Source organism: Eptesicus fuscus, chromosome 10 (assembly GCF_027574615.1).
Source record: "Eptesicus fuscus isolate TK198812 chromosome 10, DD_ASM_mEF_20220401, whole genome shotgun sequence".
NCBI lineage: Eukaryota > Metazoa > Chordata > Mammalia > Chiroptera > Vespertilionidae > Eptesicus > Eptesicus fuscus.
The window spans coordinates 21978739-21997182 of record NC_072482.1 but is presented as its reverse complement, the minus strand read 5'-3'; the positions used below and the strand labels follow the sequence as shown (position 1 = coordinate 21997182).

The window sequence follows — 18444 nt, the reverse complement described above, 5'->3', positions numbered from 1 at the left end:
GAAAAAGCGGCTAAAAGTCTATTGCAAAAAGGAGAAAAAGGAGATGAAGTGATAGATGGAGGACTGATGAAAACAAAGGCAGCAGCAGGAAGTGAGAAGGCAACTGAGATTTGCTGTCACCCTGCTGACCTGCCCCCACAGGTGGTGCATGCCAAGGCCTGCGCCCAGCTAGGACGGGAAGCCTGGTCCAAGTGCGGGACGCCTGCAGTCACCTCCACCCTCTATTTCTAGGATGGGGTGAGCTCACATCAAAGCCCAGCAGATACCACTCTCTAGCTCCCCCCAAAAAAGCATTCCTCCCCGAGTCCCACCAGGCTTTCCTGGCCAGCCACCATTTCCTGCCCATCTCTCCCACTCTTCCCTTTTGCTACAGAACCCGGAGAGAACAGTGTTTCTTCTGAGGCCCAGGCCCTTGGCCGCCAGGGCAGCGGCAGCGGCAGCGGCACACCCACCAGCAGTGCTGATCCCTGCCCCTCACTGGTGTCAGTGCAGAGCCTGTCCTGGGAGCACCACAGTGGCACACACATCTGACAGGGGGATGGAAATACCACTTTCCTCACTTACGCAGATTAAAAACAGGTCATCTTCGGGTCATGTATTTGCTTCTTCGCAAGTCCCTTTTTTGTGTGTAACATAAGGAAATTTCCATTTAGTGCACCCAAATTACAAATAAGTAGAATCCACCCAGATAAGCTGTATAAATACCCATTTGAATGCACAAACCACACTCACCAGGAGTCGGTTTTCTGTGAGAACCAATTCAGTGAGGCTCTCACAGTCCCCAATTGTTTCAGGCAACTGCGTTAGTCTGTTCTGATCCACCTTCAAGATCGACAGCTTCTTTAGTTTTCCTGAAAAATTATTAAACTCATTAGTAACAATTGTTTTCCTAACCATCATTTGGTATTTCCTATCTGCTGTTCTTTCTTGCTATAAACAGTTATTCATTTTTTCCTCACCCAGCTTTTCACATTATGAAATTACATCATTCTCATTCAGATCACTAAAGGTTGGGGGTTAAAACAATTTGCTCAGAACATCAAAAAGTCAGCAATTAGAAGCCAATCACTTTAGAAGTCACTACCTAAAAGTATCATATCAAAGCCAGAAAAGTTAAAGAAAATTAAACAGCTGGCTCTTAAAGGATCTTTTAAAACAGGAGACAGGCTTTTATCTTACTCCAAGAATCCTCCTACTAAAAACAAAGAACACCAAAGAGCAGTTTATTCCATCACTTATGCCTGAGACTGACTTAGTGAAGATCCCTGTATTGTAGTATTTCTATACATGCAGAAGGAGAAGGTAACCTTTGAAAAGAGCCATGAAAGACCGAGTCCATCGTGGAAAAGAAGAATCTGTTTACTGCAGCCTCCTCGGGTCCCCACTGAGTGAAGAAAATCCCAAATCATTCAGATTCTCATTCTCAACCACAACTCAGAGGACTCAGCCTACAGAGCAAGATGTCCTCTGCTATCTACTAAGAGTGGCTGGCATGATTAACCTTTCCCAGGAAAACCAGAAAGCAGCCTCTATCTTAGGAGAAACATAAAGCTGGAGAAAGGGAAATGTCGAGAAGATTAGCTTGCCTTGGGTGGCCCTACAGGGCAACGCAGAACTAACCTCCTTGAGCTCTTTATTTAGCACCACCAGCCATAATTACCGCTATCCCAGAGAGTTCCAGGCAACTGTGAACCCTGTCCTGTCAAGAGGCGTTCTCCACAGGGCACACTGTATCCCACACCTGACACATCTCACCCCAACAGAGGAATCTCCCTGACAGTCGTACTGACGAGTCTTGCAGCTTCCCCTGGAACACGTCCAGTGACAGGGTGCTCACTTCTTCACTAAGCAGCCCAAACTAACTTGTACAAATACTTCTTTTAAATCCTTTCTTAAATCAAGTTGAGATTCACGGTCCTTGACTTTACTTTTCCCATTTGAACTGGAAGATATAATACATGTCCTCCTCATGAGAGCCTTTCAAATGCTTGAAACTAGTCACCCCGTGCCCCTATTTCTTCCTATTACAGGCACTAAAACACCGCCAGCTCCTACAACTGCTTTCACATGCCATATATGATTCTCCGTGAATGTTTCTACCTCGAGTCAAAATCCCCAAAAGACAATGTCTATATTGTGGCTGAGCTGCTGTCACCTTCATCCTGACCAAACCCCAGGAAGGAAGTAGTCCTCTGCTATACAGCTTCTCCAACTACTGAAAGTTTCAGAAAACCCCTTCAATGTTTTGAATAGAAGTTTAATGAAGGTCAAAGACAGAAATTCTATGACAGCTAAATTGTTAAATGTAGCTTCTTACAGTGCTTTGCTACGGTGGGGCTGCTAGTCCACGTCTGTGTGTACCTTCTCTGTTTGCATTTATTTTATCAAACTTAAATGAATTCCTTTATGCTAAAAATAATGTCTGGACTAATTTTTTTAAAAATAAACAGCACAGAATGGTTAATGTAAAAGATTATTCTCAATGTATCAGAAAAGGCTCAACTCCAGCACACCATGCCAGCTTGAGCAGCCCTTCCCCAGGTTATGCAATAAGGTCAAAGTTACTTTCTCCTCAACTATTTAGAATGCTCAATTAGAAATTTCTTAATGAAGGCTCATATGCCTGAAACACATTCAGTAGGCTAATCCCTACTGAAGTCATTGAGACAAGGTGTGGATGATGTAAATATGAGTCAATCATTTTAAGTAATAATATCTATAATTGCTACCAAACCAAGGTGAAGGAAATACTTTCATATAGAAACTTAAATTGTATTATTTTTGCATTCCTTCTTAAAAAACAAGGAAACTAAAGGAACCACATCCCCAGCTCCTGACTGTGGTGACCGAAGGATCAGCGAGTCCTCCAAATGCCCGAACAGCCAGCGCCTTTAGGACTTAGTTAATTCCAATACGTACCAATGCCATCCGGAATCGTTTCTAGTAAGTTCTGGGAAATGACTAAATCTGTTAATGAAGTCAGGCCACTGATTTCTTCAGGAAGTCTTTCCAACCTGTTTTCAGAGACATCTAAGCACAGCAGGTTCTTCAGATTTCCTATTTCCTACATCGGTGACACAGAAAAAGAGACTCATGCTTAAACCTGCCATAGCACAGAGAAATTTCTTACAGTGATATTTTGCAACCAAATCCCAGAGTAGTCCTAAGGATGTTTCTTCAGCGTCCATCTAGATGTGAAGGCTGGAGTAAGTTTCCAGACCCCCTTCCAATGAAAACGGGAAGCTGCATGAATCAGTCACAGAGCTGGGAGCGATGCCAAGTCCTCCAACTTCAGGCAGGCAAGGAATCATTCACTTAACAGATGAAGAGATTGGCACCGAGAGAGAACAAACAACTTTAAGGTCACAGAACCAGGGGGAAATAAGAGGCTGGGATCCAGTTCTCCAAGTTTGGAAGCAATCAAGGGGACCCTGAGATTGTCTCTGTTAAGAAACGATCTACTTTTTGTCTCCCATGACAGGTAGTACTTGTTACAGCAAACATCAATGCAGCTGCTTCCCAGAAAAACTGGAGCACACAGACCCACTGACACATTTAACATCAAGGGAAGAAAGAACTCGCATACTGCTTTTAAGGAAAACAGTCTACCCAGGAGTGGGACAAGTACCTGGATGAGTCTAACCGTCTATTCAAGAGTGACCTTCCCTTCCATTCACAAAAGTCCATATTTTCTCTTACAACTGCTTCCACTTTTCCATTCCACTGCCACTCAGTTAAGTGCCCACTCCCATTACACTCTGGCCCGGACTGTTAGCTCTGCCTCTTGGCCTCTCTCTACTCAAATTTGTTCTACAATCTGGCTTCCTTATTTCCCTCCTGGAAACATAGCTAGCTCTAGTCACATAATCAGACCACCCATCTACTCAAGAAAGTCTAGTGGATTCCCAATGTCTTCCTCAATCTGTATTTAATTTAGTCTAACCTGTTCTTTCCAGTTTATCTCCTACCAATATGCAGCCTATGACCCGCCCCTGCATTTCCTGTCTATGGGAAAGCAGACTACATGTCTATTAATTTCACACCAGATCCCTGCAGTTGTTTTGCTTTTTCATTAATTCCTTTAAACAATGTCATTGTATCCTTTTCTTTCTGTCATCGATGGAGACAAAAAGAATTCTAATTATTTGAAACTGTCTGATGTTTTAGTACTGATTTAACAGAAGTTTATACAAGAAAAGCAACTGAGATGTTTAAATAACCATTTATAACACAATCACTGGTATTTTAATTTCTTGATGTTTAGGATGTGGCACTTTGCATATAATCATTTATGCACATTTGCACACACATATACTCTTCCCCCTCATGTCTAATAGTTGATATTTTATTACTTCCCTGATAACTTCCTGGTATTTCCCCTCTCTATCCTTTGACTCTTAAAATAACTAGAATTGTCTCAATCAGGATTTCTCACATTTTTCTAGAGAAATCTAAGTATTAAACCCTCACAACACCAATTGCTAATCAGTCCTATCCTTTGCCCAATGCAGCCAAGCCCTCAGAAATAGACTCAAATTAGTTCCTACTCCGCTCTAAGTGATGTCATGGAAATTCCAGGGCTACCACTACAACAGGTACATTTTCACTCTGGTCCTTCTTTCTAGTGTCAAGACTCCCTGCGTCAAGATGGCATTCCCCACCTGAAGTGCACAGCCCACCACACTGGAGCTCACTGCTGGGCAGAGACAGATGAGAATTACTGTCAAATACAAGCACCTGCCCATCATGAAATAAACCCTGACTTTCAGACTGGCTGGACTACGCACCAGAGGATGAAATTCAGTAATAGCTGGAGGGGGAAAAATAAAAGGAAAATGCCCATTTTTGAAATAAAAACTTTTAATATTGCTTTCACACCTTTTACAGGGCAAAATGTGGTCAAAATTATGCCCAAAAGGCACATCACAAAGAGTGGCAAAAATACATACCATCAGAATGAGGGGTCCCGGTAATTTACAAATTTGCTGGGCTAGAAGTCAGCCATGTGGGTAGCAAGGATTAAGACTTTACACACTAAAGCAGGGGTCCTCAAACTTTTTAAACAGGGGGCCAGTTCACTGTCCCTCAGACAGTTGGAGGGCTGGACTATAGTTTAAAAAAAACTATGAACAAATTCCTATGCACACTGCACATATCTTACTTTGAAGTAAAAAAACAAAACAGCAAAAACACCCGCATGTGGCCCGCGGGCCGTAGTTTGAGGACGCCTGCACTAAAGGATATAGTTTCTATCTTTAGAAATAGTGGGTTGGGGCTCTCAGTTTTTCTCTGGCAATACAGCATAATGAATGCTCAATATATTTTCCAAATGTGCTCTTTCAACCAAAGTTTTTGGTTTTCAAGATCCCTTTTACAGCACTGCCAGCATGGCTCAGTGGTTGAGTGCTAACCTATGAACCAGGAGGTCACGGTTCCATTCTCAGTCAGGGCACATGCCCGGGTTGTGGGCTCGATCCCTAAATAGGAGGTGTGCAGGAGGCAGCTGATCAATGACTCTTCTCTCATCACTGATGTTTCTATCTCTCTCTCCCTCTCCTTCCTCTCTGAAATCAATAAAGAAATCTATACTAATAAAAGGGTAATATGCTAATTAATTAGACCAGGAGACCAGCCAGGGAGGGCAGTTGGGGGCCATGAGGCCGGCTGGGGAGGGAAGTTGGGGGTCATGAGGCCGGCAGGAGAGGGCAGTTGGGGGCGATCAGGCCGGGGCCAGTTGGGGGCGAGCAGGCTGGCAGGCAGAGTGGTTAGGGGCAATCAGGCAGGCAGGCAGGCAGGCAGGCAGGTGAGCGGCTAGGAGCAAGCAGTCCCGGATTGTGAGAGGGATGTCCGACTGCCGGTTTAGGCCCGATCCCAATCTCAGGGGATTGGGCCTAAACCGGCAGTCAGACATCCCCCAAGGGGTCCCAGATTGGAGAGGGTGCAGTTCTGGCTGAGGGACACCTGCCCCTCGTGCATGAATTTCATGCACCGGGCCACTAGTATATATATTTTTTTAAATCTCTTTTATAGAAAATCTCATGTAGAAGCAAGGAAGATATGAGAGTGGTGGTGGCTACTGGTTTATGTTTTGGGGAAGAATATGTGAAATTACCACTTACCTGAGGTAATTCTGACAGTTGATTTCCATCCAACCAAAGATCCTTTAGATGTAAGAGAGCTCCGATTGATTCTGGCTAAAACAAAAAGAATAATGTTATGGTAACAAAAATCCAACTTTGTCATCCATTAAGAAAGAAAAAATCCTATTTTCAACAGTTAATGATGGAGTCCCACAGAGGATGTCTATTGGTATTTCTCTAATATCAAGCCCCCTTCATAAGAGCACCCCCAACACTCAACAATGCCAGTCATGTCATTGTTATGCCCATCATCTCTGTTCCTAACCCTCCCTGCCTCCCAATCATAACTCTCTTATTACATACTAGAGGCCAGGTGCACGAAATTCATGCATGGGGGGTCCCCTCAGCCCAGCCTGCACCCTCTCCAATCCAGGACCCATCGGGCGATGTCCGACTGCCAGTTTAACCCGATCCTGAGGATCGGGCCTAAACTGGCAGTCAGACATCCCTCTCACAATCTGGGATCACTGGCTCCTAACTACTAACCTGCCTGCCTGCCTGATCGCCCCTAACTGCCCCCCCCCTGCTGGCTTGGTCACCCCCAACTGCCCCCGTTGCCAGCCTGGTCACCCCACGCAGCCTGCTGCTCATCCATTTGGTCACCACTCACTGCCCCCCCTGCCGGCCTGGTCATCCCATGTAGCCTGCTGCTCAGTCATTTGGTCAGCCCTCACTGCCCACACCCCCCAGCCAGCCTGGTCGCCCCACACAGCCTGTTGCTTAGTCATTTGATCGTCCCTCACTAACCCTCCTGCCGGCCTGGTCGCCCCACACAGCCTGCTGCTCAGTTGTTTGGTCATCCCTTACTAACCCCCCTGCCCGCCTGGTCACTCCACGCAGCCTGCTGCTCAATCGTTTGGTCACCCCTCACTAACACCCCCGCTGGCCTGGTTTCCCCACGCAGCATGTTCGGTCGTCCATTCAGTTGTTTAGGTTGCGATGGTTGCTTAGGCTTTTATATATATAGGTATTTTTATTGATTTTAGAGAGAGAGAGAAAGGGAGAGAGCAACAGAAACATCAATGATAAGAGAGAAACATTGACCAGCCGCCTCCTGCACACCCTCTACCAGGGATCGAGCTTGCAACCTGGGCATGTGCCCTGACTGGGAATTGAACTATGATTTTTGGTTCATGGGTTGATACTCAACCACTGAGCTACACCGGCCAGGGCACAAATCACAATTCTTAACCCATGTGAACTGTAACATATTCTTTTATATTCCCAAGCTAAACATGTGGAAATACTGGTTTATAAGCATCCCTAGAGATCTCTCTCAAAATTTGTGTTCATAAGTAAGGAAAAAGTTAAATTCAAAGCACTCTACAATACAGACTTACCAAATTGTATATTTCATTGTTTCCTAAATCAAGTTCTTCTAGTCTCCGTAGCTGAGTAAGAGAGCTATTAAAAAAAATAAAAAGTTCTTAGATAATACTTAGAAATGCCAAGCAATGTGGTATTCCCTCACTTAAAACTAGTTTCCAAAAATAAGATTATTTGGATTTTATTAATATTGCACAGGAAGGACCATTTAGAGAAAGCTGACATCTCCCAAACTTTTCATAAGATACAGAATCTCTTTCTGACAAAATACTAGTACTATTTTTTTAATGTTTGAAGAAATTCATTCAGTACAGTACAAAATCCCTCTTATTTTTCCCAGATACTCACTCAGGAAGATATGTAAGAAGATTCTCTCTCAGTTCCAGTGAAGCCAGGTTATAAAGACTAGAAATGAACAGAAGAAAAAAGTATAAGGAAAATTCCTTAGATTCTCCCCCTCCCCATACACACTCCATAAGGAGCAACTCTTAATGAAACCTGAACATTGCTTTCCAGTGGAAAACCATTGCCACCACCCCACCACCACCCCCACTAAAAACAACATCACCTCTACCTCCCACATTTTAATTTTAAAAGAAAATGAGTAGTATCATTCACTATAAGGCACCCTCATTCAAATTTCTTGTCTATTTTAATATGTGCAAGTAACTCACTAGCAATCATTGAAAGACAACCATTCCTGGGACCAAGACAGAAGCAGGATATATTCTCCTAGACTCCAGAATGTCAAAAATGTGCTGTTACCATAAAAACAGTAATCTCATGGAGCTCAGAGCTCTTCTTCCAAACATCAGCAAGAAACCACCCCTGTTTGACAGTAGTGGGCACTCAGTCCAAAGAGCCCAAGTGTTCTACTTAATTAAGACCATAATCTAGGAGCAAGTGGTTGGAGCTCCATGGAAATAAGTGATTTAAATGCATTAGGTATAATGTAATAGCACAGCTCACATGGTGCCTGGAACACAAGTCTGACTCAGTAAATGCAGCTATAATAATGTTTCTTTTATTTCTATTAAACCCCAGAATGGTCCTCTTTTCAGCAGAGTCTGATGCCTCTTGGGTATAATCCATGCCTAACAGGAGCACCATGAAAGGAGACAGGTGTTCTCCCCAGACACTGATTGGTGGCAATTCTGCAACACCAGCAACCTCCACATCCAAGTGATATCAGCACTCGCACAACAAATTGACTCAGAAGATGACTGATTTGCCTGTGACTCCAACAGGCACTGTACTAAGCTCTATACCAATTGAAAGCTCAAGTTTCTGCTATCACCATAGTAACGTCCAGATTTGGAGAATTTTTATGTGTGAGCACACAGACATTATCCCAACACTCTAATCTGCCTTAATCCTCTATTCTCCTTCCAATATACAAGCCGGAATCATGGGTACAAACAAAGCTGGTTTCATAACACTGGAAAATGTAAACGTGATTTGCATGAACAGTATATTTACATAACTAAAGGCCATTTGCTTGAAAATACATTTTAACCATACAATGACATGCACAAATTCTGTATCACCTTCTCCAATTATAGAAACTGAATAATAGTTTTCACAATTAAAGCAAGAGCAAACAAATAAAACACTTTAGAATGCATTATTTTTGAAAAATAGAAATCCCTGATAATAAGTAATTATGAATTTAATAACATCCTCCAAATAAAACGCAAACAGGTGGGAAGCTGGAGCTGTCTGGTTCCACTTTCTCTGGGCCACGTGTTCACACAGAAGAAATAACAATGGGAAGGAGAGAGTGGTGAGGACCCCACCCAGTATCTACTTCCAAAAGCAATCAGAAGATAAGGGTGATAAGATTTTAAAAGTCATTGCAAAAGTAAAGATTTCAAAAGAAAGAGCTTTGTTTTCAGTATTAAATTTTCATGTGGCCCCTAGCCAATTTTATTGGGGAGGTGGTGATCATTTGGCTATTTTCTCTTCTTCCAAACATCAGCAAAAAACCACCCCTGTTTGACAGTAGTGGGCACTCACTTTAAAAATCACTACTAGAGCTGTCATTTCATATATTCATTACTTTCACACCTAGCATTTTGACACACTAAAGGCATCCTCACTAAATACAAGGAGGGAAAGAAGTCCTTTGCTTCAAAAACTTTCCTCATTGGGCATCAGCAAAAGCTTGTTAAAGGCAGTTTGACAGGCCTTGGTGCCGAGTGTGCTGCTTACCCACGTCTGCAGGCTTCACTGAGGCTTTTCCTTCCTGAAACACAGGGACAGGGGCTGGGGAGACACCTGCCCAGGGCATATGGCAGGAGGTGCCTAGCAGGGCTCCTTACCGGGCTCATCTCCTAATTAACAACAATCAGCACCAGCACTGGGATGGCACAATCAGGATGTGCGGCTTAGTGTGAGGTCCATTAGAAAGTGGCAGGGCCACAGTTCAAATCTGGTTGAAAGCCAACACTGCAGGCCTCCTGCTTCCCTGCCCCCAGGCATTCTCTGGAACTTTCTGGTTATCATTTAAATTTTAAAAACACCTGCCAATTTTGGATGAATATGTCTTAACTTCTTAACCACAGCAAGGACACTGAGATTTTTGTTGGTTTACATGTCATTTAAAAATATAATACACGTTTTTTAATTATCTTTAAATTTTGTCTTGAAGGTAAAAGGCATAGTCGGCCACAGTTACTAAGGAAATAATGCTTGAGCAAAAATACTGCAAAGACTTGCGGACATATATGCAACTTCATAATGTCATATTAGATTAAATGCAGAGTTCCCGCTTCTATTGTGTTAACATCCAAATATAATATCCTCTTAAGTAAAAAGGGTCTGACTCAAAAGCTCTTAGTTTCTATTGTTTTTGGATAGTAAGGAAAAGACGACTGTCGAGATATTACAACAATAAATATATTTTTGTAACCTTTCTAAATTCAAAACTTAAAGTAAATAAAATAGTAGCCTTTCTGAGGTAATACCTTCCACATTATTTTAAAATATTTAAAATGAAGAACTCAAATATAATCAGACTCTATGGACCCACGGATGAAAGTGTCCCTCTGAAAAGAGTATGTGGAGTCCGAGAGGCCAGAGGCCCGGCCCCAATCCTGGCCTGTCCCTCACTAACCAGCTGAGGTGCTTCACCACTGTATCCCAATTTCCCCTAAAATGAACACTATGGCAAGCTGAGCATAATGTATTTATCCTTCAACTGTTCAGAACCAGCCTTGTGCCTCATTTCCTCGAGTCAGCCCCGTTCCTAAGCACAGCCCAGCACCTTACCAGTGCGCGTACTCTGAGTTGGGGGTCTTCTGAAAGATTGCTCAAAGATGCTATTAACCACAGGAGTCATCCCCACTACAGAAAACTCCTCCAACAACAGGCCCTACAGATAGTGAGCTGTGGCACCACCATCTTTTAATTTTTTTTAATATATTTTATTAATTTTTTACAGAGAGGAAGAGAGAGTGATAGAGAGCTAGAAACATCGATGAGAGAGAAACATCGATCAGCTGCCTCCTGCACACCCCCTACTGGGGATGTGCCCGCAACCAAGGTACATGCCCTTGACCGGAATCGAACCTGGGACCCTTGAGTCCGCAGGCCAACGCTCTAGCCACTGAGCCAAACCGGTTTCGGCTCCATCTTTTAATTAAATCATGCATTACCCATAACTGATGACCAACAGGAGGGTCAAGAAATAGCTAAAAAAAAAAAAAACACACCCAGTTTTGACTAGACTCCCACCTCCCATATGAGCCCAACATCAGGTATAATCTGGTCTAGTCATTCTGAATTCAAAGAATCATTAACTGATTCTAGAATGAAAACACAGGTTTGGTGCTCATCAGTTCTTGCTTAGGCTACCAGCCCACTCCAGAACGTGGTTCTCCAGACTATTCTGGCAACAGTTGATGTGAAACAGGATCTGCCTGAATGCATATTTAGAACAGAAACATTACTTGAAAATGAATGAATGATCTCCCTTCCTAGTCTTTTTTTTTAAATATAGTTTTATTTATTTCAGAGAGGAAGAGAGAGATTGAAACATCAATGGTGAGAGAGAATCATTGATCAGCTGCTTCCTGCACTCCCTTTACTAGGATAGAGCCTGCAACCCAAGCATCTGTGGGAATTGAACTGTGACCTCCTGGTTCATAGGTCAACGCTCAACCACTGAGCCACACCTGCGGGCCCTTTCTAGTTTTTCAGAATACAGCATCTTCAACTGAGACTTTGGGACAGTGCCCTCCCCATCAAAGTAACCAATTCATTCCAATGCAAATGTCTTTGCATCTCTTACATCACCTAAAAAAAAAAAAAAAAGAATTCAGTGCTGAGAAATGTTGGATTTGAGCCCAATTCTGTGTGCTTCACAGGCCAGGCTCTTAATCACTAGGCCAAGAAAAACAAAGAACCAGAACTCCACATGCATTTATCAACCTCTTCAGCCACAACACATCACAGGGACAAAAGGAAAGTGTCAGGTATTTCTAACACTATAACAAATGTGACAAATATTAGACACTTGAGATGTAATATGAAATTACTGATCTTTAGTATCCCTAGTAATAGTGATATCGGCAGCTTACAATATGACACATATTGTTATAAGTGCTTTACAAGAATTAACTTTATGGACGAGAAAACTATACCCAGAGAGGGAACTTGAACAAGGTCTCACACAACTGTAAGTGGCAAAGCCAGCACTCACTAAGGAATCTGCACTTTTAACCACTATCTTCTGCAATCTCTTTCTTGAGTTGTTAAGTCAACTTTGTGAATAGGCAATACATTAATATATATGTAAAGCAAAGTATACAGTGTAAGTTTTCCTCCCATCTTTGCCCCCATCTATCTGGTTTCCCACCACCGAGACCCTTCTCATGGGAAATCACCTTTTCTGTTAGTTGTTTCTGCATTCACCCAAGAGTTTTCCTTTAGGCAAAGACAAGCAGGTATAGATAGTCTTATCCTCCTCCTTTTCACATGGAAGGTAGCATCCTATACACATCTGACACTGCTTTCCTCAATGAATAGATTTTTGTCTCACTTCTCACATGTACATTCCAGTATATATTTTTAACTGTCTACTCATACATTAATGTTTTCAGACATTCCCCTATTACAGCTATTTTACCCCTCAATTTTAATTTCTGGCAAATTAAATTTCTATGCAACAATGCTGGAATGACCTCATCCTCCTCCCACAAAAAGACATGATTTTCTATTCTTACTGTAACCCCCACCTTTTCTGCCAACAAATGGGGTCAAAACAAAACCTAACAAGTCCTTGCAGGAAACGAGTGAGCCTTTTTTCTCAGCACACGAATGCCTACTGTTTTACACAGTTCATGAGAGCAGGGGCAAAAGTGATACTCTTTTCTAAGTCCGAATGTAGGCCAACTGTATTTTTAGGATTCTATTTCAGGGCCTGGATGAGTAGTTACTTTAAAGAATTTACATCTGTTCTCCACTATATTTAAAAAAAAAAACCTTTTTAATCCACTTGGATTCCTCCCTTCCCCCCTTTTTTTGGTAGCCAAAGTCATTAAGGAAGTAAAGAATAAAATAAATTAAGGTAGGCCAAGCAAACAAGTGATAGTATACTATAAAGTCATTAAAACATAAACTCTATAATTATGGCAATGATATTTAGGGAAAACAATATTGATGGAGATAGGGGGAGTTGTTTACATTCATTATACTTCTGCTTTTTAAAAAATTAATGTTTTTATTGATATTTAGAGAGAGAGGAAAGGAGAGGGAGGGAGATAGAAACACTAATGAGAGAGAAACATCTATATAGATCAGCTGCCTCCTCATGCCCCTTACTGGGGATAGAGCCTTGCATGTGCCCTGACAGGGAATCGAACCTCCTGGTGCGTAGGTCAATACTCAACTAAACCGCATGGGCCTGACTGTATTTCTGCTTTTTAAATACAAAATTAGTATTTAAGAAATCTCTCGTTACATACTTCCTTATGGTGGTTTTGCTCCAGATATTTTTCTAATTTTTAAAAAAATAATACAAATTTTATAGAAACTCCCAGGCCTCACAAAAGATCATTAAATATGATTATAGTTTTCAAAAATATTTGTTCTTTGTAGGAAGCCTGCACTAATACAATACAGATAAACAGCCTAGCACAGGCCTAATCAGCAAGGGCCACGTGGCTCAGAGTTCAAGGCCACTGAAATTAAGATCACCATCCCCAAGGGTAGCAGTGACATAATCAGACCCACATGCTCTACTTCAATCTGCCAGTGAACCCAGAGGTATCGACTGGCTCTATTTCTACAACGAACTGTCATACTTAAAAGTTTATTGATAATAACCATTTAATAACTGACAATTATGTTTGGGGTACTGTGTCAGTCTATTACATGCATTTCTTCTCCTTTAAAAGGGCTATTTTTTAAAAAAAATGTTAAGATAAACAGAGTAGAGATGTTTAGACATATTTAGGCAAACTTACTTTTTTTTTGAGGGTATTAGTTTCTTTATGGCAGAGGATGTGGAAGGCTCATGGAGACAGATGCACAAAGTAAAGACAGGGCGCAGGCTCCCAGACTGCAGCAGAGACTTCCCTGATCCTCAGGATTCCCCATGAGTCCCCAGTGGGGGTTTATCCTCCCACCTGCACTGACGCTCCATGTCACCTGAACGTTTTGGAGGCTCTACTATGGGTACCAGGTGCAAGAAACAGACAAAATGACCTCAGCACATTCCTTGTGAGTTGACACTACAGAGTATTTTCAGTAAGAATAGACCAGCTCACTTTCCCAGGTATACTACCATCCTTCAGCAGCAACAGGCTGCAAGTTTGCCTGAAGTCCATCCTTTTCTTTTATTCACTGAGCTATACTTCACATAATATAAAATTCACCTTTTCGATGTGCACAATTCAGTGGTTTTTAGTAGAGTTACAAGATTGTGCCAACATCACCAATACCTGATTCCAGAATTTTTTCATTACCCCAAAAGAAACTTCATGCCCATCAGAAGTCACTCCTTATAAATCCCTTCACCCTTCACAACCGCTGCCAACCACTAATCTGGATTCTATCTCTATGGATTTGCCTACACTGGACATCCTATCTAATAAAGAGGGAATATGCTCATTGACCATCACTACGTCACAAAGATGGCTGCACCCACAGCTGAGGCCAAGTTCCCATAAGGAGCCTTAATGAGCAATCAGCAGGGTCCTGAGGCTACGCCCTCTCCTGCCCCCATGGGGCTTGACAGGGGACCTTAGGCCATGCCCCCCCACCAGGTGGAACTTGACAGGGGACCTCAAGCTGCACCCTCCGCCTGGCAGGGCTTGACAGGGGACCTCAGGCCACACCAGGCTGCTTCCCCCGCCCCAGCGCCAGGCCAGGGGACCTTAGGCCATGCCCCCCTACCAAGTGGGGCTTGACAGGGGACCTCAGGCCATGCCCCCCGTCCTAACGCTGGGCCAGGGGACCTGAGGCTGTGTCCCCTGCCTGGCAGGGCTTGACAAGGGTGGGACTGGCCAGGTCTGGGTCTAGCCCAATGGGGGTGGGGGGCCAGCTGGGTCTGGGTCTCACGCAATTTTGAGGTGCATGTGGGTGGGCAGGGACTTGACTCTGGGTCCCGTGGTGAGCCCCAGACTCTGACAGGAGGAAGGTTTTCATATATATTTTACTAATTTTCTTTCATCTCTGACACTTCTATTATAGAGAAAGGGCAAATAGCAATATTAAATTATTTCCTCTAATTAATCCCCTTTTAATGTGCATGAATTTCATGCACCGGGTCATTAGTTTCATATAAATGGAATCATCATATAATATAAGCCTTTCCTGGCTGGCTTCTTTTACTTAACATGTTTTCAAGGTCCATCAATGTCAGAGCATGTATCAGTACCTCATTACTTTATTTACTTACTAGAGGCCCGGTGCATGAAATTCATGCACGGGAGGGGGGGAGGGTTCCCCTCAGCCCAGCTTGCACCCTCTCCAATCCGGGACCCCTCAGGGAGTGTCCGACTGCCGGTTTAGGATATCCCTCTCACAGTCCTGGACTGCTGGCTCCTAATCGCTCACCTGCCTGCCGGCCTGGTTGCCCCTAACTGCCCCCCCCTACCGGCCTGGTCACCCCTCACTGCCCCCCCTGCCAGCCGGTTGCCCCATGCAGCCTGCTTGTTCAGTTGTTTGGTCATCCCTCACTAATCCCCCTGCCAGCCTGGTTATAGGCAGCCATTTTGTGAGGGTGTGATGGTCAATTTGCATATTACCTCTTTATTATATAGGCTTATTTATTATTTATTTATTGTTTTGAGAGCAAGAAGGAGGGAGAAATAGAGGGGGAAGGGAGGGAGGGAAGAAGGGAGGGGGAAGAGTGAGAGAGAGAGAGAGAGAGAGAGAGAGAGAGATTTGTTATTCTACATCAATTTGTTGTTCTACTTATTTATGCATTCATTGGTTGCTTCCTGTATGTGCCCTGACTGGTGATCAAATCTGTAACCTGGCATATCTGGATAACACTCTAAACAAATGAGCTACCCAGCATACTGATGGTCCCCAGGCGTGTAACCATGTAGTACAGGGTGTGAACATAATGCTTTGCAGTGAGAGAAAGCAGAGCAACCAGCGTGAGGTTTCAAGTATACAATTTAGTAACACATCATCTGCACACTGCATCATGTGACCATTGGCCCAAGCAAAGCTCTCTCCATCTCCCCTGTGCCCACCTGCACCGACCCTTACCCCCACCCCCCTTTCCCTCTGGCTGTCACCATGCTGTTGTCTGTGTCTATGTGTTATGTATATGATTTTTTGCTTAATCCCTTCACCTTCTTTCATCCAGCCCCCCAACCCCTCTCGCTCTTATTGCGGTCTTTTTAAATTTTGGGGGATTTAAAAATTTTTGGAATACCAAATACTGGTGTCTTGTTCACGAAACCATACTATTTGCGAGATATTGTTTAAGTTTGGTTAAATGCTCTAAGAAACTGTTTGGGAATCCTCTGGGAAACTGAAGAATCTTTGCCTTGAGGAAAGTTAACTTTCAAATAATGATTTGCTTAGAGTGTAGCATACCTGTGCACCTATGAGATTTCCCAACAATTCATCATTTCAACTCTCAAATATCTTTTCAACACAATCTAGGGAACCAGAGGTGCCCCATCTTCTCCAGAGAGGAGTCTGTTCTTTGATTGTTTCTTTCTACTACACGCAAGCAAGCTGTTAACTTTAACATGCACAAATCTTAAATCCAACTGGTAGAAATCATAAAGCTTTTGCTATGGCAACAAATTATTAACCACTAGAAATAGAAAACTCTCTATTTCCATTTACTTCCACAGATTAACCTACTAAGAGTCATTTGATTCATTTACCTGTCAGCCCCATCCCATATTCTTACTTTCTGGGTGATTATTCAGCATAAGGTTCAAGCTCAAAGTGGAATTTTATTTTGGAAACAATCAGTATACACAAGGCTATAACAGTAACACAGGCTGATTAAGTCTAAAATCAAATCAAAACAAAACAAACCCACTACCCTTATTACGGGTGGGAAATGCAGATATCAGAGAAATCTGGACATTGACAAAAACAGCTATGGATCTTATTAGAAAAGATGAGATTAAAAAAGGGATAAAAATTATAACTTATTCTAAAATGATTACTAATAACATTTTCCACTAAAATAGTACAGTGGGGAGTGAGAGGGGCACTCTGATTTAATAAGAAAATATTTTTCTCTCAAAACATTAAGCCTTTTAAAAAAGAAATGAACTGGGATAGAAGGTCAGGGAAAGGCCAAGAAAGGATGGGAGGAAAGGTACAAGGGAATTCTATTCCAGAGACCCTGAGGAGTAGGAGGAGGGCAGCGTCAGTCTGGGTATTTAAATGAGTAATACAAGGTGCGCAAAAGTACGTTTACAGTTGTGAGTATGGGAAAGTTTATTCTTGCATTATTATTTATTAATTATTGTATTAAACTGTAAACCTTTTACCCCACGCAGTATATTAATTAGAAACCTGACATAGCAAAAGGGAAGTGCAGTTGCATGAAACCCACAATAAAACACTCTTGTTTCCTCTGCAACTGATACCATGAACTCAGGATGGACTTGGGGCTTCTTGTCTCCCTCCCCTTCTCAGAGCTAAAGGGCATAATTCATACATATTTTTTAACTTCAGAGAGGAAGGGAGAGGGAGAGAGATAGAAACATCAATAATGAGAGAATCATTGATTGGCTGCCTCCTGCATGCCCCCTACTGGGGATCTAGCCCACAACCCAGGCATGTGTCCTGACTGGGAATTGAACCATGACCTCCTGGTTCACAGGTCAACTCTCAACCAGTGAGCCACTGGCCAGACTAAAGGGCACAATTCTTAATCAGCAAGAAGTCTGCTGGCACAATGGTAAAACATCCATGTGAATCTCGGGAAAACATGGACTTGCTGGCTGAAACTGGGTTAGCCAATGGTCTCCTGCCTGCACAGGAGGGAAAGTAAGAGAAATGTTGCAGAAGAGACATTTGTCAGATAAACTGTAATTCTCAAAAAGAAAGTTCCTGTTTTGTCTTAGAATTTAGGCAGGACAGGTAAACACAAGAAATCCTTTATGACACTAGGGGACATGGGTCCACCAGATAAGGCTAGCTCATACTGAGCTTTTATTTTAAGTGATTTAACCCACTGTATGTCCTAGAGGCATGGAAAAGATCTGCTACGATAATTCAATTAAGTCATCTCTGGAAATGCAGAACAGAACATTTATTCATCGGCTTATATTTTCCTCAAAGGATTTATTTCTTGTCATGGCTGTCCTCCCCGACCTCTAAGCCAGCACCATGGAAATGTCCCCATCGCATCCCACCCCCCCTCCCAGTTCTCTCAGCCCCCATCCTGAGGGCGACAGCACACACACGGGCAGGCACAGCTGTTGTTCAGGGGACACTCTCGAAGTTCTCAATGGAGCCCTCGGTTGGCTCCCTTCCCCAACACGGT

General features: G+C 42.9%; 1 protein-coding gene across 4 annotated transcripts in view; it reads right to left on the bottom strand.

Annotated features, from left to right (window-relative positions):
* Nucleotides 1-18444, bottom strand: part of LRRC1 (leucine rich repeat containing 1) — a 130757-nt gene that overhangs the window by 22502 nt on the left and 89811 nt on the right. For 3 of the 4 annotated variants that reach the window (XM_008144759.3, XM_028144106.2, XM_054721667.1), the window contains 5 exons: nucleotides 7815-7871; nucleotides 7481-7544; nucleotides 6120-6194; nucleotides 2920-3064; nucleotides 733-851 (listed from right to left, as the gene is read on the bottom strand). In XM_008144759.3, the coding sequence (XP_008142981.1) occupies nucleotides 733-851; nucleotides 2920-3064; nucleotides 6120-6194; nucleotides 7481-7544; nucleotides 7815-7871 (460 nt within the window). The remainder of the gene's footprint in view (nucleotides 1-732; nucleotides 852-2919; nucleotides 3065-6119; nucleotides 6195-7480; nucleotides 7545-7814; nucleotides 7872-18444) is intronic. The other variant, XM_054721666.1, reaches the window with a different exon arrangement.